Source organism: Urocampus carinirostris, chromosome 8, assembly GCF_059441175.1.
Source record: "Urocampus carinirostris isolate Australia breed hairy pipefish chromosome 8, RoL_Ucar_1.0, whole genome shotgun sequence".
Taxonomy (NCBI): Eukaryota; Metazoa; Chordata; class Actinopteri; order Syngnathiformes; family Syngnathidae; genus Urocampus; species Urocampus carinirostris.
This window is the reverse complement of record NC_142356.1, coordinates 27709371-27734489: the sequence shown is the minus strand read 5'-3', so window position 1 is coordinate 27734489 and position 25119 is coordinate 27709371. Positions and strand designations below refer to the sequence as shown.

The 25119-nt window shown below is 38.5% G+C and overlaps 1 protein-coding gene across 1 annotated transcript in view; it reads left to right on the top strand.

Moving 5' to 3' along the window:
• cacna1ib (calcium voltage-gated channel subunit alpha1 Ib) overlaps positions 1–25119 on the top strand; it is a 142158-nt gene that overhangs the window by 71715 nt on the left and 45324 nt on the right. The window contains exons 12-24 of the mRNA XM_088342921.1: positions 554–671; positions 804–959; positions 1034–1121; positions 2041–2210; positions 8091–8161; positions 8333–8810; positions 10597–10697; positions 15501–15624; positions 15881–15949; positions 21310–21488; positions 21577–21703; positions 23049–23174; positions 23264–23353. Coding sequence (XP_088199047.1) covers positions 554–671; positions 804–959; positions 1034–1121; positions 2041–2210; positions 8091–8161; positions 8333–8810; positions 10597–10697; positions 15501–15624; positions 15881–15949; positions 21310–21488; positions 21577–21703; positions 23049–23174; positions 23264–23353 — 1897 coding nt within the window. The remainder of the gene's footprint in view (positions 1–553; positions 672–803; positions 960–1033; positions 1122–2040; positions 2211–8090; positions 8162–8332; positions 8811–10596; positions 10698–15500; positions 15625–15880; positions 15950–21309; positions 21489–21576; positions 21704–23048; positions 23175–23263; positions 23354–25119) is intronic.

Sequence of the window (25119 nt, the reverse complement as noted above, 5' to 3'; positions counted from 1 at the left end):
CTAATATTTAATCATCTTTTAAATGAATGAATTTCATTTACATAGTTGTATTACAAATACAAATGTTAGCTACTCTGTTAGTTTATTTGTTCCTTAGTCTGTAACCTTTCGTTCTTCCGATCACAAACGTTCGTACGATCCAGCTTTTGCTTGAATGGCTTTTTACTCTTTGTCATTTGAGTGCATCACACTATCTTTAAAGTAAATGCATCTTCATTTCCACCAATTTCGAGTATTTTCTGCCATCCGCTATTATACATGGAGTGTTTTGTGTGCTACCAGAGCAGCCTTGGAGGATCACAGTGTCCGACTATTAGCCTCGGATGCAATGAAACAGGGAGACACACTAGGCTGTGTGTCACGCTTTAACAAGCAGGCACTCCAACAAGTGAAGAGCTGACGCTCGGGCAGCAGCATTGGCCTCAGGGCCGAGGAACTCCTTCACTAGATAACACGAACAACTTTAGTGCTTCTCTCTTAATGTAAACAGTCATGCCATACACAGTGTATGTTTGGATTGTGTGTTAATCAGTGCTTGATTTCTGTGCAATAGCATTTTGGGGATGCACATCTTTGGTTGCAAGTTCAGCCTGAAAACCGACACAGGGGACACGGTGCCGGACAGGAAGAACTTTGACTCACTGTTGTGGGCCATCGTGACCGTCTTCCAGGTACTTGGGATGATCCGGAGCAAACATTTGTCAGATTTTCTTTTTTTCCTCTCTAAAATGAACAATAATGGAAAACAATGGTGAGTGAGTAAGTGAAGGAGTTAGTGTGAACTGTCCATAATATTGTTGTAGATCCTGACCCAGGAAGATTGGAATGCTGTTTTGTACAACGGCATGGCTGCGACATCACCACTGGCTGCCCTCTACTTTGTTGCGCTCATGACCTTTGGGAATTACGTCCTCTTCAACCTGCTGGTGGCCATCTTGGTTGAAGGCTTTCAGGCAGAGGTGAGCGGAGCATTTAGAAGTTGTCGTCATGAGAGGGTTTTTGTTGATTAGTCCATTTTGGATTTGACCAACAGGGCGACGCAAATCGCTCCTACTCGGATGATGAGCATTCTTCCTCCAACTTTGACGAGAGCGAGAAGCATGAGTCCCTGAAATTTTCAGGTAAAACCTTATAATTGTATTACATAACCCTGGACAATATTTCTCAAATATGATGCTTAAAATAAACAATCAAGCAAATGGGTGTATTAGTTTACATGCATCTTCCTGATCACTTAAAAGAAATTCAAATTGCAATTGAACATAAAATACAGTTTTAACATAAATTATATAATATTATTGAAATAAAATGCAAGTTTACTATGGGTCCTTACCATGCTAATCAATATAGGAGTATGCGTGCAAGAAGGGTGGTGGAGAGCAAGACTGTTGAGGAACCTACTCTACACATTGAATTGAAGGTTTTGTAACTTTAAATTCTCATACGCACTTTATTGTGCCCTCTTAACTGGACCCACAACAGTTTCACTTTCTAAAGGTATTTTGAAGAAAAACCTATCCAAGGAGATTAGTTTCCGCCTCCTGTGAACTGGGATAAGCTAATAATGGTGATAAGCAATCTGATGTGGTAGCGCCTGGAAATTCTTGTTCCTTGGATTTTCCCTTGCGTGTTGAGCAAACACATCTAATGTTTTAAATTTCTCGTATTCAAAGTAACTTGTATCTAAACGGTAAATTGACTGCATTTCTATAAACCTTTTAACCAGTCACTGAACACCTTCCAAAGCACTTTTCGATGTACTTTACACTTAACCATTCACACAAACACACTCACACACCGAAAGCAGAGTCAGTCATGCAAAACACATTAAGAGTTCAGTGTCTTGATCAAGGACCCGTTCACATTTAATTCAGAAGAGCCGAGAATCGAACTTGAAACCTCTTCATTCCAAGACAAGCATTCCACCTTCTACTGATGCTACTGATGCTCCTAATGTAGAGGTTTCACTGTATTTGGAAATTTGAAAATATCATGAACAGACATTGTCTCATTTCTCTCATTTTCAAATTCATTATCCAGATCCCAGAATTTGCACCTTGACTCCCAACGGCCACCTGGAGCTGGGTGTCCTTCCAGGGTCCCGGGGGGGCTCGCACTCCTCTGAAAGGCAGAGCTGTACTGGCGATTCCCGAAACAGCAGCTTGGTTAGCGGGGGAAAGAGCAGCCTGGAGAGACGTTCCCTTTCGCTGGTATACTCAGCATGTGTTTTATAAAACCTTCTAAAACTTTTTCTTTATTTTCACTAACGTTCGAGAGAGTTGGGTCACCCAAACAATGTTGTGTAGTCCATGACAAAGTACCTCTTTTATTTACTTTATTTATTTAATGAGTTGTCCATGAGAATCTCTTCCGGTTGTTGGCCAATCTCAGATATGGCTTCTTCTTTGCCACTCCACCCTAAAGGCTGTTTTGCGGGTACTATTTAACTAAGTTCAACCAACTTAGTTAAATAGTACCCGCAAAACAGCCCGTAAGGCGTCTCTTTCTCAAAACGATAGACTCAAATGAACTTGTCCTCTTGCTTGGTTATTCCTCCCACTTCTTCTCTTTACTCTGTTTCTGTTGTTCTCTGAAGGAAGTAGTACACACCGTTGTGGGAGATCTTCAGTTTCTTGGCAATTTTTATTTTTCATTGCACAAGGGATTTCCAACAATCCAGTAGCCTTATACGACAATTAGCAAATATAATGTACTATCAAAACACTGAAAACAATGTGTGGTCTGTATTCCTGATTAGTTTATTGTTGTCTTCATTGACAAAAGAGTGTTGTTCCTTAAAAAATAAGGACATTTCTAAGTGACCCCAAACGCTTGAATGGTAGTGTATGTTTTAGTAAAATGCAGAATCATTCTCAATAAATACCTTCACTCGCTGCTTTCATTTTGAATTTTTATCCTGTGGGTTTAGAGGTGTGCAATTTCAAAAGTTGCTCGCATTCATAAAATTCCAGGAAACATTATCAGCATACATTTCCTGCATTCATAGACATCTTCAGATGTATCGAAATATGATTCCTCAAATACGCATGGTACGTTGCGTGTCGCCCAAAAACACTGAACAATTCTAACTAATCCATTGATGACTAATACAAACAAGATTGAGTGCTCCATGACTTCAGCATTTATAAATGATTAAATGTGATCATCAATTTCAGAGAGCAGCCGCTCGTCCTAATTGGACTTCACCTGACACTTTGTGGATTGATTGAAACGCGGCTGCAATGCAATGGACGGCGCAATCTTGGTTTTTAATCACCGCGTCGATTATTTGTCCACATGTTCGGTACGGCGAAGGTCAGACAATGATGGATGTTCTTTTGCATGATGATACATTATGCCACACGTGTTATTCAATGAAGTCAAATAAGAAAATATGCAGCTGGCTTTTTGGATAGAAATTTACTTTATTAAGCTGATAAAATCCCCATTATGTTGGAAGCCACTAATGTGACAGAATTATGGTCTGTCAAATATCACTGACATTTTACTGTCATTATTTTATGTGTGAATGCTTATAATTGTTCGAGTTTATAATAAAATTATACTATGTTGTGCTCCAGTTAAGCCCTTGGAGATACCTATTGATACATACAGTAGTGCCAAGCCTTCCTGTGTAGATGTGGCCTACAGAGTATAAACCAGGGGATCACCAATCCGTTTGGAACCACAGTGCTACTTTATTTGTTATTAATTAGCGCAAATAGCTGACAGTTTTATATGTATTTATATGAATTTTAAGATAAAAATTCATTATGTTTTAACTAAATTGTTCCTATGTTATTACCAGGTGTAATGATTAGATGTGCAGTTAACACGGTTCGAACACCTTCTTCATGGCCCAATTCAAGTACTTTTGAAGGATTTTCAGAGACTTTTTTTCAATTTCTCCCGTACGATTAAAATAACAAATCCGGTGGGAATCATGTACTTTACAGAGCAATAACTCTTTCTGCAATTTACAAATTTATATTTGTAAATTTATAATTTTCCGTGCGCATTTATCGAGACGTGATTTTTTTTTTTTTTTTTTTTTGAATAAATCGTGAATATATTTGAGGATTTAAACAATACGTGTGTGAACATTTTTGAGACAAATGTCTCCTAATATGTTGGGTAAACATGTTGTCCCATTTCAATTGAACACTGGAAAATGTGACTTTATTTTTTTTCCATGACCCATAATAAATGTTAATAATTGAATGTAATCCTTGCACTTACACATTTCATAGTGCCCTGTCCTCTTGAGCGCTACTGTAGGGGGCTATTGTGCTTCATAGCACATTGTGATACAATTAATATCAGCTGCTGGTGATCACAAGGGTAGAAAAATGCAATGGCAAAGAAAACACAACATAAATTTCAAGCTTTTTCAAGGATTTCACACACCCGTACTAACCGTGGGTTGATTTTTTTTTAAAGTCAACCACTTCCTCCACTGCAGTTCATGACCCCTCTGTGGCCCCGCCCCTAACTTTTGAGGGAGAAGCAAGTGCTTTCCTCACGCAGAGCTCCTTGGTGTTCGATCAACAGCCCGATCCCTATCCCACCTGTGAGCTACGACGTGTTTTCAACCACCTAACTAATCAGGATGAGGCTTCCAGACGACTCAATACCCTTCGCCAAGGCGTTCATTCAGTAGCAGACTTCTCTGTTGAGATCTGAACCCTGGTGGCCAAAAGTGGTAGGGAAGACGGCCAAGCCCTCCAGAGTGCCTTCTATCATGGCCTTTCCAAAGCTGTTAGGGACGAGCTTGCCACCTGGGACGAGCCTTCATGCTATCATCAGTCTACCTGTCCGTATAGCACACCGCCTTCGGGCCCCGACAAACAGAAAGGACCAGCTGGATCCCAAGCCCGTCTTATCACACTCCACCTTCCATTCCCCTCCCGGCGCTCCCCCTTGTCCAACCAGAGCCTTTCCCTGGGAGAAACCAGTACAACTGGGTCGTGCCAGACTCTCAGGTGGGAAGCGTGCACGACGTATCTGTGAGGGCCATTGTCTTTATTGTGGTTGAACGGACCATTTTATCTCCTTCTGCTCAGTCTTTCCAGAAAAAGACTGGACTCATCTAAGTCGGGGACATCTTGTCGAGTTTCTCTACCAAATCCTCGCCTTCTTCTTGCCCCCTGCTAAAATCAATGCATCCCACTCCCTCTGGCTTTATCCAACCGCTCCCAACACCACCATGACCCTGGTCCCACATCTCTGCGGATTTTGTCACCGGTCTGCCCACCACCAAGGGGAACAGAGTAATCCTCACCATCCTAGACTGATTGTTTAAATCGGTTAACGTCAGTCCACTCTTGGACTCCTGAATCATTTCAACTGTTTTGATTCCCGAAGCATTCCAAGCTCCAAAACGACAAGCCTTCACATTTATGTTCCAGTTTTGTTACACCATACCCTCCTCTGTTACGCTCCTTGTCCTCACAATTGTCCACCCAGGCCATCGTCCTAAAAGGTTTTCCCAAATTTCTACTTCTTCCCAAAACCCCCTGTCTGGTTTCCCTCACAAGCCTAACTTACAAGATCTTCTCCTCTTATCCCAATCCCAAATCCCCTTATTGTAAAGTTATTTGTTTAACTAAACATCCTCTCATGTGGGGGTCAGATCATACCCCTTGTGTCTTGTGTTTGGGTCTGTCCAACACTCCGGGACAACAACACTGGTTAGATACTTGCAGAACCATCCCACAGGCTTCTCAGGTATTTTTATGGGGCTGCCTGGTGCCAGTGGACACCACGTTGTTGACCCCTGTTATGAAGAATAGAAACCCTTTTTTGACATAACAGATATGATACTGCATTTAAGGCACCATAGCTGAGAACACTATTTTTCTATTATGTGGTAAACAGTTTTAGCAAAATAACAAAGCACGTTTTAGATAAACATGTTATCGGTGTCATCAATATGCTGCTTACGGCCACAAGAGGTGCCATGTTTCTCAATGACTACAGTTTGCTTTTGTCAAACTAAAAATTATGTGTGTTTGAGCGATGAAATATTCCAGTCCAATTCCTGAAAATGTTGACTTTTTAGGATATATTAAAAGGAAGAACCTACCTCAGCTTCTAAGTATTTACTTTTGTTTTAGTTGTTGCCCGTGGCTTGTGGCTTAAAGTGCGTAACAAATTATGCTGACGGCAATTTGCGGTGTCTAAAATACAATTTGACACACACGGGACTTAACTTCCCTTGTTGCACACTTCATTACTGTTTCCATAGCAACGGCTACAAGGAATTATTTTCCCTTTCTGACGTACGGCAGCAGCTCGGGATCGCGTCTTGGCGAGGGGTAAAACATATAATTAGGTCCATCATGCTGAGAGGATTAGACATGCTGAGACAAACACGACTGCCTTCTTTTCCCCAAAAAATAAAATAAGCATGAGACTTTTGGGGGGTTTGCATTTTAAAAGGTGTAGCGTTAAGGACAGCATCGTTTCAAATAGACCATTTTTTTGCTTGTTCATAAAAGTTTGACCTGCGGTTGATGATTTATCATGTTGAGTACTGAGAATCTTTTATGATTGGTAAATAAGCTTACCCCAAAAATACCATTTATGATCATAAATGTGCAATCTCAGCTAGATTGTGTGAGCATCGGTTCTCGCAAGTGACAACAAAGAGTGATCATACGACCAATGGAAATGTTTCCTACTTTAGAGCATTTGTCAAAGCTTCATCAACATTTATACAAAAAGCCAAACAAAAAAATAATGTAATGCTGCGTAATAATGAAATTCAAATCATATGATAGGGACCGTATTATCTGGAATATAAGGTGCGCAGTTTATAAGGCACTCTTTCAAAAATATATATATTTTTTTGTGATTTTTTTTTTTCACATGTAAGAATTTTAAGGATTTTAAGGTTGCATCAGAAAAAAAAACATTAGAAAATAATGGTAATGTATTATGTTGAACATAAACTATCATTATAAAATCTTGTTTCACCACTAAAATACGTCAATCATAAACGGTAAATGTATATGTCACAGACCAGGAACAGAGACGGGACCCAATTGCGTTCGTTTACTCAGTTGTATTTAGAAGAGAAAAGAGAGCTTGCATCCACGATCCGATGATTGTCGGTCACGGGTAGCAGATAGCAGGAACGCGGGAGTGGAACTTCCGTGCCGAGCGCAGGCAGTGGTTTACAGTGAGAAAACAGGTCGATGGCCGGGCGGAGGAGCAAAAACATAAACAGGTCCGGAAAAGAGGCCGGCAACAGCTATCAGACAGGAAACAGGGCAGAATATATTCGGAGAGTACAAAAGCTTGCCTAGCTGGGAGCATAGGTTAGCAGACCATCTGACGGGTTCTTTTCAGAAGACAGGAGTTTAAAAAGAGTCCAACAGCCAATTAGGCTCCGTGGCTGTTGCCGTTAATGTGGCAGCCACAGGTGCCCCGCTTCAGTAACCATGACAGTATATGTATATTCGTTTTTTACCTGCAAAGGAGATTTCTTAGGGCGCCTGTTCATTCTTTAGACTATTGTTTCTCGCTGTTGTTCGTTATTTTGACTATTATGCACTGTTTATGTCTGTGTCACTCTTTGCCAATAATGATGCTGTTCTTTGATTTTCAAACCCTTAAGGATGAATTTGCTTTTCGAAACATAGGAGGTATAATAAAAAGAGAGGGCTCAAAAGAGGTATTTTAGAAGAGATTTGAAATGTGTCATTATGAATTTTTGTGCAGTCATATCCTGTTCTTTTTGCAAGTTCCCAAATTCCATAATTATCTTCTCTCCTTATTTTGAGTGTTCACAAAACTAAAAATGTATCACTAGCATTTAATTGTGATTATAAATGTCCAATTTGATTTAGGTTAACCACATTTTTTAGCCTATAAGGTGCACTGCATTATAAGGCGCACTTGCAAATTTCTGGCAAATTTTGGGTTTAGGTAAACTTTATTGTACAGAAAATTCTGTATATTTTCATGTCTAAAAACTATCTAGATCAAACTTCATCTAGGCGGCAGTGTTAACACACTGCATGAAAATCATATTTGACATATGTAGGCCGCTGTAAATTTACAAAAATTTGTTTTTTTTTTCCCAGCGTCATGGTCGCAGTTCCAATTACCACAACTGGGGGCGCCCATTCCCTCCACAATCTGCGTGGAGACGCAGGTTAGAAACAATTCGTATTCAGCCATTTTTATTCCTGTTTCTTCAAGACAATCATTAATAACCAACCTTAAGATCAGCAGCCTTCGGGACTGCTTCATTGGTCTCTAAATGAAAAGCATATGCAAAACAAATAGTGTCGATATCTCTCCTTTATTCTCACTTCTCCCCAAGGTCCAGCTCAAACAGCCTCGGACGCAGGAACTACGGCTTTGGTGGTGCCCCTCTGGTGGGAGGTAGCCTCCGTGTCCACAGCACCCGCGCCCCGTATCCGTGCCAACAACCAGCTGAACAGGAGTCCCTCCTGTCTCGGTCATTGTATCCACACCATGCTCCAACCCTGCCCTGTCCTCCCACTTCCAGAATCCTCCTTTCCAGGAGGGATCGCCGTGCTTTGTCCCTGGAGCTACCTGAACTTCTCCAGGCAGCAGGACGGGGGTGCCACCCACCCCCCATTACTAGCAACATGGACCCTACGAAAAGGAGCAGGGAATCCGTCACAGGGTGCTCAGGCACAGGGAGTGGCATTGGGATGGACCACCGGGACTGTAACGGCAAGGCTCATGGACCCCAAAGCCGACTGACGGTTGATATTTTCCCACAAGTCAACGCGCGAAAGGCACGAACAGACCTGGATGAAGAAACAGACTATGTGAGTGAAATAAAAAAACTTGAAAATAATCAAGATTTTTTTTTTTGCACCACAACCTAACTTCAAACACAATCTCTGGAATGAACAATTTGAAACTGTAGGCCTGCCTTCAAACCACTAACTAAACTAAAATACAGAACTGAACTCTTTCCCATGTCTTAAAATCCTAATTGTTATCCTGACAATAAAATCCCAATAAACAGTGTAAAAACATTCTAAGCTTAGTCAAGCTTTAAAACCACAAATTAAATCCCCTACCTGTACATTTTTTCCATGCAATGGAACTAGATTTAAAACTGCATTTGAAACCATTTGAAATCAAACCCAAGTATGATACCATCACTTGAAACATCAATCCTAAATTAAATTGCTGAATTGTAATCATAGTTTTAAATTCATATCTATGTCTTGGACAAGACTTAAATACTTGAGTCCCTAACCTTTGTTTAAAACCCTAAATTATAACTTCCATTCAAACAAGAACTTGGTTTCAAATCATAATCTTTTAAATCTTACTTCAGTCTTATGAAACATACTCCAAATACCCAAACCACTCAAAGAAACCTTATTTTTTTATATACCGTTGCAAAAAACAGTAAAATAAATTGTTTTTTTGCTATTTGCTGCTGCTAAAAGTTAAGCACCTATTTTCAATGCACTATGCCTCGTCATTGCATTATTATTCTCATAATTTAGGCCAGTTTTTTAAGTAGTGTGTTTTAATTATCATTGTAATTGCTTTTTTTTGCCTAGTTATCCTGATAGTGTTTATCTTTTTTCCCTTCCAAGTCTGCATATTACTTGTTTTACCCTGGATTTCCATGTTAAATCCCTTCATATACATTGTTTTTCAACATTGAAATCAATGACAATAAAGATAATTTGGATTCTAATTTAAAACCTCAAACCCAATTTAAAAGTCTACCCACATATTGAAAACCTAATGTGACAACAAAATGTATATGAAACTATAATTTTCTCTTGGTCCAGTCTCTGAAGAAATTTGTTCTTTGTGTGTTAAATTCTACTATTTTTTTGTACTTCTGTGTAGAATAGAGCGCTGGAGCAGATAAGTTCAAAATGTTTTTTTTTTTTACAATAAAACAAAGTTCAACAAAAAATAATTAATAAACAAACAAACAAAAAGACAAAATACGTTCCTGGCTTGTTCATGAGACAATGTCCCCAAAATGCCTCAGTAAAAACTAATGGGCCGGTATTTGTCGGCATAGTTTAAAAGACGAGTCTCTGAATGTCGTGATTTTTGTTTTCAGATGACCTTAATATAAACCGTGGGCATTTAAGCTGACTTGTTGGAATTTGTGAGTGGTCTGGCAAAGGCCCAGCCACAAAGCAAATCACTTAAAAAGTGCATGGAATGCACAATGACCGGACGAGACATCCAATAAACACAAGCAGACATAAATACTACACTTAAATACAAAGATAATCATGAAGCGTATTAACTAAAACAAAATGAAATGTGATAAGTCAAATAGTCAAACGGATTTAACAGGAAAACAATATTTTAACATCCTGAAACCGAATTTGAACCAAATAGAACATCCAAAATGTGTACTTTATTTTTCATTGTAATCAGACTGCTAAAGAACTGTAAACAAAGTCAAGCCTCATTATGGTGAAAATGGTGAAAGACTCCTCAGGTTTCATTTTATTAGAATGTTAATCTATACCATTACTCTCAACATATTGCATGTCAATTTCTCTAAATGGAAGCAATCAAACGTACCTTTCTCATTCTTGTTCTACATCTTCCTGCATGCAGAGTGTTTGTTTCCGTGTGCAGAAGATGATTGAGGTGTACAAGCCGGCCTGGTGCGAGAGTCGAGAGGATTGGTCTGTTTACCTCTTTTCCCCACAAAACAAGTGAGAGAGCAATTTTTATATTAGTTTGTGTCATCGTTGTGGTTTTTTTTTTTTTTGTCCCTCTTCCACATTGAAATCCTCATATGAAAATGTATGATTTGTTTTGTAGTTGTACCGGTAGTAGACTCAGCTTTTTTGGCTCAGCTTCCAAACGGCTCTTAATCTATGTGTAGTCAATTATTATATAACATTATGCATAAAATGGCATAATGATTAATTTTACAAATATATAATTAATTGTTCACTGTAAAGTAGACTCAATTAAACTTTTAATGTTTCAATAAACACAACTTTAAAATCCCTAAAAAAAGTCACATAACGAAATATTTTATAGCACAACAACAAATAAACTATGGATTTCAAGAATAAACTCTAAATTTTAAACCTTTAAAAGCTAATCGTGAAACACAATGTTCCTGAAAACACAGGAAATATTGACTAAAATATGTCCAGCTCTACAGAAAATAGATGATAAATAACAATAGCAATTTTAACTTTTTATCTACTGAACCAATTGTATGTCAGCAACAGGAAATCCTTGATGGGAGCTGACTCTTGATTGTCGGGGAGTTGGCTCCTTTGTTCACTTCAAAGAGCAGGCTCAAGGAGCCGTTCCATTCGTGGTTGACTTACTATGAGTCGCCAAAGCTTCAAGGTCACCGCAAGGTCAAATATGATGAGTACAAAAAGCTTCAATTTTTTGCCCCCCATTTTTACTCTCTTGCTAGACCCAATGTTGGGCAAGAGTTAGTTTTTGGGTGAACCAGTGGTTGATTTTAACACCGTAACATGTCTTTACCATGTCACCAGTTATTTTGGTATTCAAGATATGCTGACAATTTCATCACAAAGGAAGAAACAAGATACAGATGCTGCCCTACTTATAAACGAGACGTTGAATTTGTTCGTGAATTGCTTCAGTGCTAGATTTTGTATGTTTAAGGTTTATATATATATAAGTATGTAAAGGCTTTTATATGTAACCTGTATTGTTTTTTTTTACTAAAAAATAAACATTTCATAAAATAATGTGCTCTATAAAGATAAATAAAAATGAGTATAATAGGTCCTCCGTGGTAAAAAGTGGCCAAAAAAAGCGTTCCGACCATTTCCTCAACCACATAAAGCTTTCTTATTCCACTTTAATTTCAAAAGAATCGTCTCACCTCTTCTTTACACTTTACACCAACCATATTGAATGGACACATGAGATATTAAGCAGTATAAATGTCAAAGTTCTTAGCGCGCTGAAGATGGTGTAGGGGTACAATGTGAGGTCTGCATGAATGATGTAAGTAAGGCGACGTATGTCACGAGACTTGGTGCGAGTGTAGGGGAGTGCGAGAATTTAGTTTTGGTGGGAGTACCGTGTGTTTACAATAAAAGGGTGCTGATGGTTGTCGCTCTCCAAAGAGACCGTAAGTGTTTCTGAGTACTTTTTCGTGAACAAGGAGCAATCCATTACCAACACAAAACGACACGCTACATTGGGGGCAGATTATGAGCAGGTGAAGGAGAAATGTTTACACACGAATTAGGAAGAGGAAGCGGATTTTTTTCATATCCGGGTGGATGCTGGGTGACCTCTCACAGCCCCACACAGCGGTAGTGGCGGGAGGAAGCATGACAGTAATGTCCTGTATTCGGAAAAATGTGCACACAATTCAAAATCTAACTAACATCAATGTCCAGGTATTTAGCGACATCTCGGAAAAAACTGTTCGTATCTACCGTTTTACGTCAGTCGGATGTTTATAAGTAGGGGAGCGTCCGTACCCGAAAAGTATATGCTAGCATATTTTAATAAGTCCCCTGGGTAGTCAGCTCATGGGATGATATTCTGCAAACATGGACTTGTTTCATCCATGACTGTCCAGTGGATCCAACCGTGTAAAATATTTACTTCAAAACACACAATAATGTTGATAGATTAAAACAAAAAAAAAATCGGCCCTAATGCATAACGACACTCGTTATTTAATTTTACGCGTCATAGTTACTCGCAAGTGTGCACAATTTTGAAGTCAGACATTCACAACTCTTTTAAAATGTCTAGAAAAATGTCTGGAAAAATGCACAGTTGCAAAGGTTTTATAGCTGTTAACTCATCGTCTCCAAATGACCACTTTTGGAAACGCCTAGACCTCTCCTTAGGAAAATGTTTAAAATACAATGTTTAGTTTTTCAGATTGTGATCAAATTTGACAAGGTACCAGGTATAGCTTCAAGCTATTTTTTCACCTGTTTACCAGCTAAGATGCCCATGCTACACTCTTATGCAGGCATTTGATTGCATATAAATTCAGACGAGAATAAAAACCTTGGGCAGCATGCCGGTGCAGTGGAAAGCGCGTGTACGGCATAGTTCTGAGGTGATGAGATCGGGCTCTCCTTTTTTCCTCCCACATTCCAAAGACATGCACCCTAGGTGTGAATGAGCGAGTGAGCTGTCTGGCTTTGTGTGCCCTGCGTCTGGCCGGCAACCAGTTCAGGGTGTCCCCTGCCCACTGCCCGAAGATAGCTGGGTTGGGCTCCAGCACCCCCGCGACCCTACTGAGGATAACCTTATAGCTATGTGTGTTCCTACTCAGATTACTCAATGTTAGTAGCACTTGCAGTGATTATTTCAGTTTGGGACATCATTTTAGTGTGTTTCATTTCAAAAGAGACCAAAATAGTCTCCAAACAGTTCAAGAACAGCTGTAATTTGGGTATGTCTTGGAGTGGGATTTTAGGTTAATTTTAGAGGAACGTTAAGGGGGTTAGACTGAAAGAGTTTATCTGAGGTTATAGTTTACTAGTCTTACAAAACGCATCAACTCGAAAGCCCTGATAGGAGTTTGACCAACAATACATGATCATAAATATGGAGACGGTGCTGTACACAAATAACAATAGTTATTGATTTTGGCTGGTGGAACCCTATTCAAGTGATTTTACAGTACCTTTCAATCACCTATATAGACTGAACAGAACTGGCTTTAATGGATGAGAAGGAGCATAGCCTTGAAAAAAAGCTATTACCTTGACAATAACTAATGTTATCGGCTTGTTAAAACCCCCGCCGATGCTCCGTCTGCAGAATTTGTTCCCGTCCACAGACTTATATTGACTAGGGCGATCATCTGAGCTTTTGTTTTCCCCACCGCTGGGAACGCCCCCGAAGGCCTGCCACAATGGGCACTTAAGGAAAGCCCGAGGGAGCGGAGCTGCGTTTTGGCTTGCTGGCAGGTGCCATCTGTCATGCAGTGTGTTTGTGGGTGCGTCGGGGGTTATGTTTGTACAGTTTAAGAGTGTGAATTTAGTCCTGTTTGCATTGTATGTTTATCCTTACATGAGAAGCGTAGCAGTAAACAAATGATCTGACTTCAGAGGAAATGTCAGCTCAGGCTCAGTAAGGGATAAACTAGTGGCAGGCACAAAGCGAAAGTTGTTTTACAAAATCTCTGTGTAATAAGTCATTGCCATCACTGAGAAATTTCTAACACATGCTCAAACATATAATTCTCCAGATGGTTTAAAAGACAATACCATATGCTCCCTTTTTGTAGAGATATACAGATGTTGGTATAACTTGACAAAGTTTGAATTTGAGTTTCAGATGAGCCCTTTTTCAAGTGCAATAGTTCGATATATTAAACGATAGGAGTTATACCTGGATTTTTGGTATCGCTCTGATGCAAGTAAATACAGGCATTCAATACCGATCCAATACAGATACGTTCGTCCCAGCAATGTCATGATCCTTAAACAACTGAATCCTCCCCTCTTGAATTAGTTCACGAGTATGATTTTAAACAAAACGCTCAAAGATTTTAGACACAAAGAATGTTTTTATTAAGTAAATACAATGGAAACCTTAACAGTATAAACAAATGAATACAACCATTTATATTACAAGTGTTTCCGAAAAAAAGTTGAGAACAAAAGCTTTACCTGTTTAAAAACGTGTTTTAAGAAAAAAACATTGTTTTCGGTAGATCATACGGGCTAACAAAAAATATTTAATGAGCTGCAAATGGCCCTCTGTCTGTAGTTTGGATGCAGGTAGAAGAAACTCTCAGGGCGGTTTGTAGGATATGACTTAATTTGTTAGGTTGTAATGAACAAGACAATTATTGGGGATTTCAAATACAATGTTTTCTTGGGTTGACTATTTTATGTTGCTATGAACAACATGATCCCTGGGGAGTTAAGAGCAGAAATAACTTTTTTTTTAATCTATTTTGAACAAAATTATTTGTGTGAAGGTTACTTAGTAGGATGAAAATTATTATTATTATTATTATTATTATTATTTATTTTTTGCAGGGTGGATGGTTGTGTGCCTGGGGATAGGAAGCTTGGTCAAACAAAATTAACCAATTTGTTTTAACTTGACCCATGAGTGTTGTTTAAACAATATGACCCAAAAACAATCACTTTTGTTTGTTTGGAGAAGGACAGGGATTCAACCAAACACACTGCACAACACTTTGTGTGGTCATCTTAAAATAATGAAGAATATTTGTGAAGTTAAAATGAATTAACACATTTTTCTTGCCGTAAGGGTTTTATTTGTATTTGGTTTGTATAAGACGATTACATTATCATATTCATTACCTTTTATTTGAGTAAAACAATTCAATTAATAAAGATATCTTGTGGTAAGAAACACCAGTTCAAACTTTTAAAAATTGTCAAGTTTTTTGGAACAATCCTTACCCTCGGCAATTGCATGATTAAGTAATGCCCCAGAATGTTGTCTTTGACAATATTATAGAAACAAATCTTTCACAGTCTCTTGTGTTTTTTCTCTGTCAGGTTCAGGGCTCTCTGTCAGTCAATCATTGCTCACAAGCTCTTTGACTACGTGGTGCTGGTCTTCATCTTCCTCAATTGCATCACAGTAGCTCTGGAGAGACCCAGGATCCACCAAGGCAGCCTGGTAACATAATTTACTGTCATCAGCTATTACTCTCGAGCCTTGGATGTGTGGAGCCTGCTGGGGAAGGGGGCAATGCAACGGATGTTGCTGCTAAGCACCCGGAGACTGATCTGTTGTTATCTGAACACTAAAAACTATTTCTAGCTATTTTTAATTTGTGGTAATATTACCAGTTTTAAGGATACTTACCTAACCCTTTGAATCTTAACTAAGTGACCTAAATAATCTCCGAATGCAACTCTGTCTTATGTTCCAGGAAAGGGTTCTTCTGACTGTTTCCAACTATGTTTTTACCGCCATCTTTGTGGCAGAGATGACGGTCAAGGTAAGGAACATCCATCCAACTGTCTTCTATTGCTTTATGTTTCCTTTTTAAATCCAGTTAATTAGTGATTTCTGGTTAATTAGAGGGCTTCCACACATTCTGGTAATGCCACACATGGCATCCACACAAACACACTTGTCTAGGAGCCTGACGCCCAGGAAGTGCGGTATTATCTATTTTTCATTCATTATCAAGGGCTCCAATTGTTTCATGGGTGCTAATTCTATGCAGTTGATGTGAAGCAGAGTTCATTTTACTACCTTATTCTGAATATTTTCAGTCCTCTCATCTTTTTCTTGCATGATTTCAGCATCTATTGTGTGCATTTTGCAGTGGCTCTGTTTAACAACTCAATTTATAGTCTTGGGCGCTTTACTGAGCACAGCTATTACTTGCCCAACCCGATTAAATATTACAAAAAGTAGTGTGTTACTCTGACAGTGACAATATAGTTACAAATTACCATATCTACTCCCGTAGAAGCCAGACCCCCTAAACTATCCATATAATAAAATAAATGAAAGAAAATGTGTACACCAACCGGTAAGAGCAGTGAACCCTTCATATTTCTTGTCATGTGCAATCTTGAAAAATTGCTAACAAATACTCAGCCTAAGACATTCCATATCCATTTTGTCCCTGGGCATCAGACCACTCAAATATTAAGTCCTTCTTTCTTTCTTTCTATATTCCTTCCTTCCTTCCTTCCTGCCTCCCTCCTTTCCTTCCTTCCTTCCTTCCTTCCTTCCTTCCTTCCTTCCCTTTGGTCATTCCTATTTTTTTTTCTTCTTTGTATCCCTCCATTCCTTTTAGCCCTCATTTCATTCTTCCTCCTTCCTATTTTTCCTTTCTGTTGTTCTCATTCTGCTCCCTCACCTTTTCCTTTTATATCTTACTAAAACAAAACATTATTCCTCCCAATTACTCATTTTCCTTTATACTTGCAGTATTTTTTTTTGTTTTTATAATCCCCAAATTATTATATTCTAGGCATCTATTTTGTGTGGCTGCTTTCTTGTTTTACCACATGCTAACCTACATTTCCATTGTACTTTGCATAACTTTTCTTTGTTATTAACACAAGTACTATGTATCCTGTTATTTTTTCAGTTTTGTTTTATTTTAAGAAGAGTTAAATTGAAGTTTGAATTAGTTCTTGGATCGGGTTGTGTTCATTGTTTTTTCTCAATATGTTTGTTTCATGTCTGTATATTGGGACAGTGTATGCTGTCGAGCCTCCGATGAAGGGTTGAATGGCACAGAAACTCACTCCTTGTTGTGCTGTGGGCTTAATGTCAGGTTTCAGGTTGGGAAGAGTGGCTACGATAACTCATTAAAGTGATCAGGAATTATTTTCAATACATGTCAGAAGTGAGCTAGTTTTTGATCCTGCACCAAACTGTTTATTGTGAAATGTTTTCTTGGTTTACCCCGTGAGAACAAAGGGAGTCTCTGTCTTCTGACGAAACACAGTAGCAGTCCATACTCACCCAAGCTCCTCAAAAATATAGTAAAACTTGAAACACGGGTTAAAAATTAAGTACACTAATTAATTACAGCATACTTATTTACCAAAATTAATACGCGGTATACAATGACTACAAATTTTAACTAATTACACTTTCAATTTAGGAAATGTGAGGTGAGTTTTTTGAGGGGTCTTTAAAAAGTTGAAAGTAGAATATTTTTTCAAGTATGTGTTAACAATGCCCAACTGAGTTCAAACGGTCTTTATCAATATTTTCCCACCCAGCGATCTGTTGTTATCTTAATTTTAGGACCGCTGTTCGGGGACTCGCGAAAGCAGCAACCTGGGGATTAGGGTTGGGGAGAGGAGGGATGGGGAGTGTTTTCACACTTGTTCCCAGGTTGTTGTTTTTTCTAGTGTAGCCTGAAAATTGTAAAATAAAAGGCCTGTTTTAATTACAGTCCAAACACCAATGCAAACCCTCAAAAAGATGGGAAAAGAGTTTTTATCCTTTCATGACTGAGGCTGTGATCATGACTTTAGGCCAGGAAATGGCATTAGAGATTAGCAAAATTCCACGCTTTAAGAGATTTTTTTAATAAAAAAAAGTTTGCCTTGGCTCAAAAAAAAAAAGCTTAAATACACTGATCTACTTGATAGCCTGCCTATTTTGGCAGCACTCTGTTTAATTGATGTCAATAACTGCATGTGCAAACCAGAGCTATTCTCTTTTAAAAGCATGCAAACACACACACTAAAACGCACAGACAACAAACTGTGGGGCTACATGTACTCTTTGAAAACAAAATAAACACCCACCTGAAAAAGTTAAGATCTCCAGAATGTTTTTTTCTAATTTGTGAATGTAAGAACCATGGAAAAATCTGCTCAAGAGTTATCAAAAGACTTGTTCACGCCTTCAAGCCTAAATAAAATCCTTTAAAAGTTAGTGTACTGAATTTGTGTCATAATAAACACTATGTTATTGAGCTTATGTGCTTGTGGCACCAGATCACCAAAATTCAACAAAGAGTTTGGCTGCTGTTTTCCCAAAAACCTCCTGACAGAATCAACCATCCTTTTCCGCAATTCTCTTTGTTTCCCTCAAGAAAGCAGGCAGCGTTGTTTTCCCGCGTGACAGTTTTAAGCTAGCTAGTGCTGGCAGGTGTCAAATGACGCCCCTCCGAAACATCTCACAAAGGCCTTTATCTTCCAACCTCGTCCTCCCCCTCACCAACGTTTTCCCAGTCACAGTCTTCATCCTTCCCTCCGGGATGCCCGTATTCCTCCCCGGGATATTCTCTCATTCTTTGGCTTTGTCATGTGAACTAAATGTTGATGTATTTGTAACATGGCCTGGATGTCCGCAGGAGCCTCGGAAGAAATCTGTGAAGAAAAGATTACAGTGCCTACTGTAAAATGTAGAGACTTTTGGGGGGAATTGAGAGATATGCCCAGCATTGTGGTTTGAAAATTAGAATCTTGTTCACTTTACGTGAGCAACAGTAGTAATTTGCTATTCAGTGCTATTAACGGTTGTAAACCATTATTAAGTTTAAACTTTAATAGACACTCAAAATAAGGCGAGAAGACATCAATGGATTTTGGAATTGTAAGGGCTGATATGAGGGTGTCAGATACCACCCTTTCCTAAAGCTCTACTCTGAGCATACTTTGTTTTTTATTAAATCCTTAAGGATATAAATAACAGGTCAGCCCTAAAGCGTGTGAAAAACAAAGAATAGCAACATGATAGACATATAGTTACAATGATGCAATGGTCAAAACAATGAACAAAAGTGAGTCTCAATAAGGAACCAGCATCCCATGTAATTTATTTTGCACTCGTCAAAAAGTAACAAACTTAAATATATTTATTTGAGTGATAATCTAATTGGAAAGGCAAGGTAAATTATCTTAGAATTCTGTAAAGACTCAGAGTTAAGAGCCTGCCCTTCCACATAGAGGTGGCTCTGACATCCGGTTGGGAATCCCTCTTGCTTGGCTAACTTGTAGGATGAATTCCATCTAGACATGGTCCCATTCAAAGACACTGGACAGACTGTATCTGGAAACGCCTTGCGATCACCACGGTACAGCTTGACAAAGAGGCTGAGGAAACCCAAATTTCAAATGAAGGAAAACAAATGGATAGATTTTTGTTAAGTCATGCACATTGTGACGAGAAGACTAGTTTACGTGACTTTTTGTCCTTAATTTCAGAGATGTGTTTTATTTGCTTAGAAAACAACAAGAACAATTTTTATCCTGATAGTGCCTTGTTGTGGTCATGGGTGTACACGTACCCATGGGCATGAGAAAATATCTAAGCACTGCTCCAACAATTACAGCATTTCCTACTTTTTACCTCCCCCCAAAATGTGCCATTGTTTGATATGTGTTCTCATTTTAAAAATGGGAATCGTTTTACTACTTTTAAATTAATTGCACTACAAAAATAACAATCTTAAAAATATTATATCTTTATGAACAATTATTTGTCTGACTTATGTTTCTATTAAAAACATTTTAGGCATTGTTTTTCTATTTCATTTCCAAAATTGTGACTGACGTTTTTTGTTTTACCAAATACTGAAAAGACAATAATGAAAGTTATGGATGAAGACAAATAATAAGTTACTTGGGACAAGATGTTTACAATGTTAAAGATATTCTGTGAAGCATTGGTTTGCTGGAAATTTTCCAGGGTACATCAATGAAAAAAGGTGAAAAAGCACCGTCTGAAAAATATGGCTGCAGACTTGAATATTTGATTCCATTCAGTTAACTCATTTGAACTGTTATGTGTACAAGATAGAATGATGCAAACTTGGAGGAAATAAAGATCAAAATGAAACACAAAGGCTAACCTCAAGTCACAAATCTACTCAAGTTCCTGGGAGACCTGATATAACAATAATTCCAATCCCTAAGAATACATCATTCTGTTGCTGTAATAGCAGACGAATAAACCGTGTGAACTGCTCTGCTTTTCGATGCGATATAGTTATACTTTTCATCGAATGACACAAGCACAGACCATTAACATGCCTAGAGGGAGCATCTTTCCAAGGCTAAAGCTCTTACTCAAATGCGCTCAGGGAAACTGACAATAGCACATGACTCGATTTCCCTGCAGCCTTTGAAAGCATTGATCATAAATCTTTGCCCTCAGAATTGGCAGTATATCGGTTGTACAAATTCAAACCTGCCTGGAGGGCTTTCTTGACAAACAAAATAGCTTTTCATTGAAGGTAAGTCGAAACTAATGGATTGTGGAGTTCTGCAAGTGATGAGTCCAGGTCTGTCCCTCTTGTTAAATATTTACCAAGGACCTACCATTAATCCTTTCAAAGCAAAGAACTCAACAGAAATTATTCACTTATCAATGAACAGCAAATATAAAACAAAAAAATCGTGGTATTAGTTCAATTAGTTAATAATTGTTGAATGGAACACCGATTAAAAATCAGTCCTTACTGTCTCTCAGACAAGATGTATTGTATGTGGAATGAATACACATTTAAAAAAAGTCACAAACCACCTTTAGAATTATCCAATTGGGTAAACTTGTCAGGATTACCGTTGCATGTCCATAAGATTTGGGCAGAGATTTGCAGCAAAGTTTTGGTGACTTACTAAAAGTAAAGTATTGTAATGCGTCTCCACTACCTACTTAACTAATAATGCTGCTTATGAAAATTACTAAGCAGTGCTTTCATGACTCTTTTAAACTCCCAGGCTTTGAACTACTCCATCAAGTCTATCAACAAGGAGCATTAATACAAATTGATCAGTTCAATAAAATGGAAAGAAAATAAGCCCAATATTGAAAAAAAGACATGGACTTCCACTGTGGTCATCATTTTCTTAGCACTTTTCATCTCATCAGGTGGTTTCCATGGGTCTGTACCTGGGCGAGAAAGCTTATCTGCGGAGCAGCTGGAACATTCTCGATGGCTTCCTGGTCTTCGTGTCGCTCATCGACATTGTCATATCAATGGCAGGAGGTGCTAAGATCCTTGGTGTTCTCCGTGTCCTCAGGCTACTCCGGACTTTGCGACCCCTCAGGTCAGCCTGTGGTGAAAAGGTTATTGGGTTAATCTTAAAACTTTTCTCAACTCGTAAATGCTATTTTTTCTGCTTTGTCCTCTTGCAGGGTCATCAGCAGAGCCCCAGGACTCAAGCTGGTGGTTGAAACCCTCATTACCTCCCTCAAGCCCATTGGCAATATTGTTCTTATTTGCTGTGCCTTCTTCATCATTTTTGGAATTCTCGGGGTCCAGGTGAACAATGCTTTTAAAGAGTTTGTAGTTGGATGAAGGTAGGGTTAAAACACCACGGTAACATGCTAAGACTTTTAGTGTTCGTTTTATGGCTAGTGTATTCTCATTGTGGAAGTTTAATAATACCTTCAGTGTATTGGCAGTATTTATAGTTAAAATTGGATTCAGAACTTGCATCAGCCTATTTAAACCTCGATGAATTGTCAGAATATGAATTTTATGCCCCTCACATGGCGCTAAAGAGTCAAATTAATCTTGTCTATGACTAATTTGTTTGGGTTAGTACATTTTATCATATATGTTCAATTTGCTGTCTAGGTGACGGTTAAGTTTCTTAATGTTGGTAAGTATTATGGTGATTATCAGTGGTGTTCAGAGAGACGGTAGGTTGCGCTAAATCTCCCCCTTTGTCCTTTCTCAATTAAGTGTGTAAAATGAAAGTTTTTATTTTTATTTTTAATAATTACTATAATATCAATGAAAAGATAAACGGTTCACCGAGGTTATTAATGACGGACATAATCAAGAAGACCAGCAGCATTCACCCATATGGATAATGTCCAGGTTGATACTATGGATAAAATGAAAACATTGTGGGCTTGAAAACTGGAGCACTTATATTGTCCTTGGCTGTGTGAAAAAACAGGTGCTTTTCTTCGAAACGGCACCATGCCATATTTTCTAGATCATTTTAGTTGGGAGCAAAGTTTGATTACCGTATTTTCCAGACTCTAAGGCAACTATAAGTACCAGATTTTCTTCAAAATGTGCAGCACAGTTGGAAGTAGTAGATGACACCGTGAGAATATGGAAAGTATTTGCAGGAAGTACAACATTGTGTTTGAGTGTGCATGTTAAAGTTAAAGTTGGTTATGTTTATGTCAGATTAACCCTTTGGTAATATAATTCACTTCAGCAAAAAGTGTGCTTTTTGTTTGAGCTTTGGTTCTTTCTTTTCAAAGTTTGGATTAGGTTTCATGCAAATATTTCTAGGGCCAAGGATAGTGGGGATAGGGCAAAAACATTGTCCAAGTGTGTTTATGTTTTTTTCTTCTTTTTTATTTCTTTAAAAAACATCAATTTTTATATCATATATGAAAGTTGCTTCACCTCAGCATCATCCTCTTGAAATTTCATATTATCTTCAGCGTTGCCATTGCACAGCACTTAGAAATGACAATTTTCCTCACGAGGGAGAAGCAGGCTGTCAACAACTGGTGCTGTCAGACTCTTTCATGTGTGCACTGGAGCTGCATTGGGTGCTAATTATGGAAGCACTTCAGAAAAGCATATCACAACAACAAGTGCCTTGATGGAGATACTTTTGTGTGTGTTTGCGAGGCAGCTGTTTAAAGGCAAATTCTACTACTGTGTGGGTATCGACGTGAAGAACATCACCAACAAGTCCGACTGCCTGGCCGCCAACTACCGATGGGTGCATCACAAGTATAATTTTGACAATCTTGGACAGGTACAAAGCATATATAATCAAGCCATTGACAAATAAAGCTCCCTTATGTTTTTGATTTTATATTGTGTGTATGTGTGACCTCCCCCAAGGCGCTGATGTCCTTGTTTGTTCTGGCTTCCAAAGACGGTTGGGTAAACATTATGTATCACGGACTGGATGCAGTGGGCATCGACCAGCAGGTAACACATATTCACCAAACAAAGACTATCACTAAATATATATATATATATATATATATATATATATATATATATATATATATATATTATTGGATTGTAAATACAGACATGGTTGCTGCATGTCCTTCACAAAAGCATTGTCAAAATTACAGGCTGTTTTCATAAGGAATGGGTATGGTTTCAAAAGAAAGTCGAAAGTCCCCTTCTACTTATTCTAACATTTTGCTGGAATTTGAAGGTGGTCTGGTAGGACTCACATACTACTCAGCAAACCAAATCACTTGGAACAATGGAATGACCGAAAGAGACATCAAGTGATCACAACAAAGTAGATACTTCACTCAAATACATAGATACTCATAAGGTGCATTAATTATCACTAAACTAATAAAATGAAGAAAATAATCAAACACTAAGTACTGGAAACTTATACATTTATAACTGCAGCAGTGACATTTTTTCATTTTCCAACAAGTGACACCTCCCAAGATAAATAACCTACCTGCTTAAAGGGACTTTCCTGAAATGCAATTATTCTGCTGCATTGTTTGAAACAAAACCTAAGATCTGGAGGATTGACTTGCTCACCATGTCTTAACCTGTTCTACAAGTGAGATTTGTGCACTCTTCTAGCATCAAAAGTGGCATTCGGGAGTGATGTCAAACTGAGTGTTAACTGTATGTGAAGTAAATTGTAAAGGAGGCCTCAAACAAGTTGTGCTTTATTTTCATGGAATTTGGTGTTGGAAGTGGGATCCATAGGACATTACACTGGATAACATGCTGGACAATTAATAGAGGTACACAGTATGGCCATGCTGTTCAACGTGGAATTAGATATTAGTCTCAGAGAAGGGACCCAAAACAAACTTCTTATTCTAGTGTTCTCAATTAGCTTCAGGTTTGTAATAGCTTGCCTGTTGGCTTCTACTCATTTGCCAAAGCTTTTGGTGTCAAAAGTGGGATCGAATGAATTGGCCATAAGGCTAGCCACTTTGGCCCACGAGCCACATGTGGCTCTTGAGTGCTGCCAAGTTGCTCCCAATGGTTTTTCCAAAAATGTTTTCCAATCGAGAAAGAAGGGGGGGAATATAAAATATATGTGAAAAAATACAAAAGATTTTCAATGCGGTAAAATTGCATAGAAACAATATTACATTTCAACTAGGTGTGTAACCATGAGACAAGAGGGAAAATCAGCTGGTACGTGTTCACAGGTGGTAGGTGACGAGTTTGACCGCCACTCTCTCCCTGGTATCATGTTGTAAAAAGATGGAATAAAGGTTGTAGAAACAATCGCAGTAAAGTTATATATTGTAATGTTAAATCGTGGGTCTCAGTTTAAAACTCTAGCCTGGAGAACTTAACTGCAATGCTAAACACCGGGGCTGCTCTCCCCGGCTTGTTTTCCTCTCTCTCCACTGTCCTGTGTATGAAGCTGTGCAGCACAAGCCCTGCCCCTTTTAAAGGGGCAGCATCACAAGCCAGGCAGTTAGCTGTTGTGTGTGATTGGCCATGGACCGCAAAGGCCATAAGAAAAATAACTGCACAGAAATCTAAATCAAACTATATTAATGTGATTTTATTTACTTTACCTTTTCAAAATTCACTCAAATGTGTTTTGTATTTTTTGGTCCAATATGGCTCAACACCTGACCTAAGGGGAATGTCAGATTTGTAATATGGTGATGATTCTATCGAGCCAGAATGTTGGGCCAGGCTTAAACTCAAAATGTTGGGGTTTGAAGTGAGATGCAATGGTTATT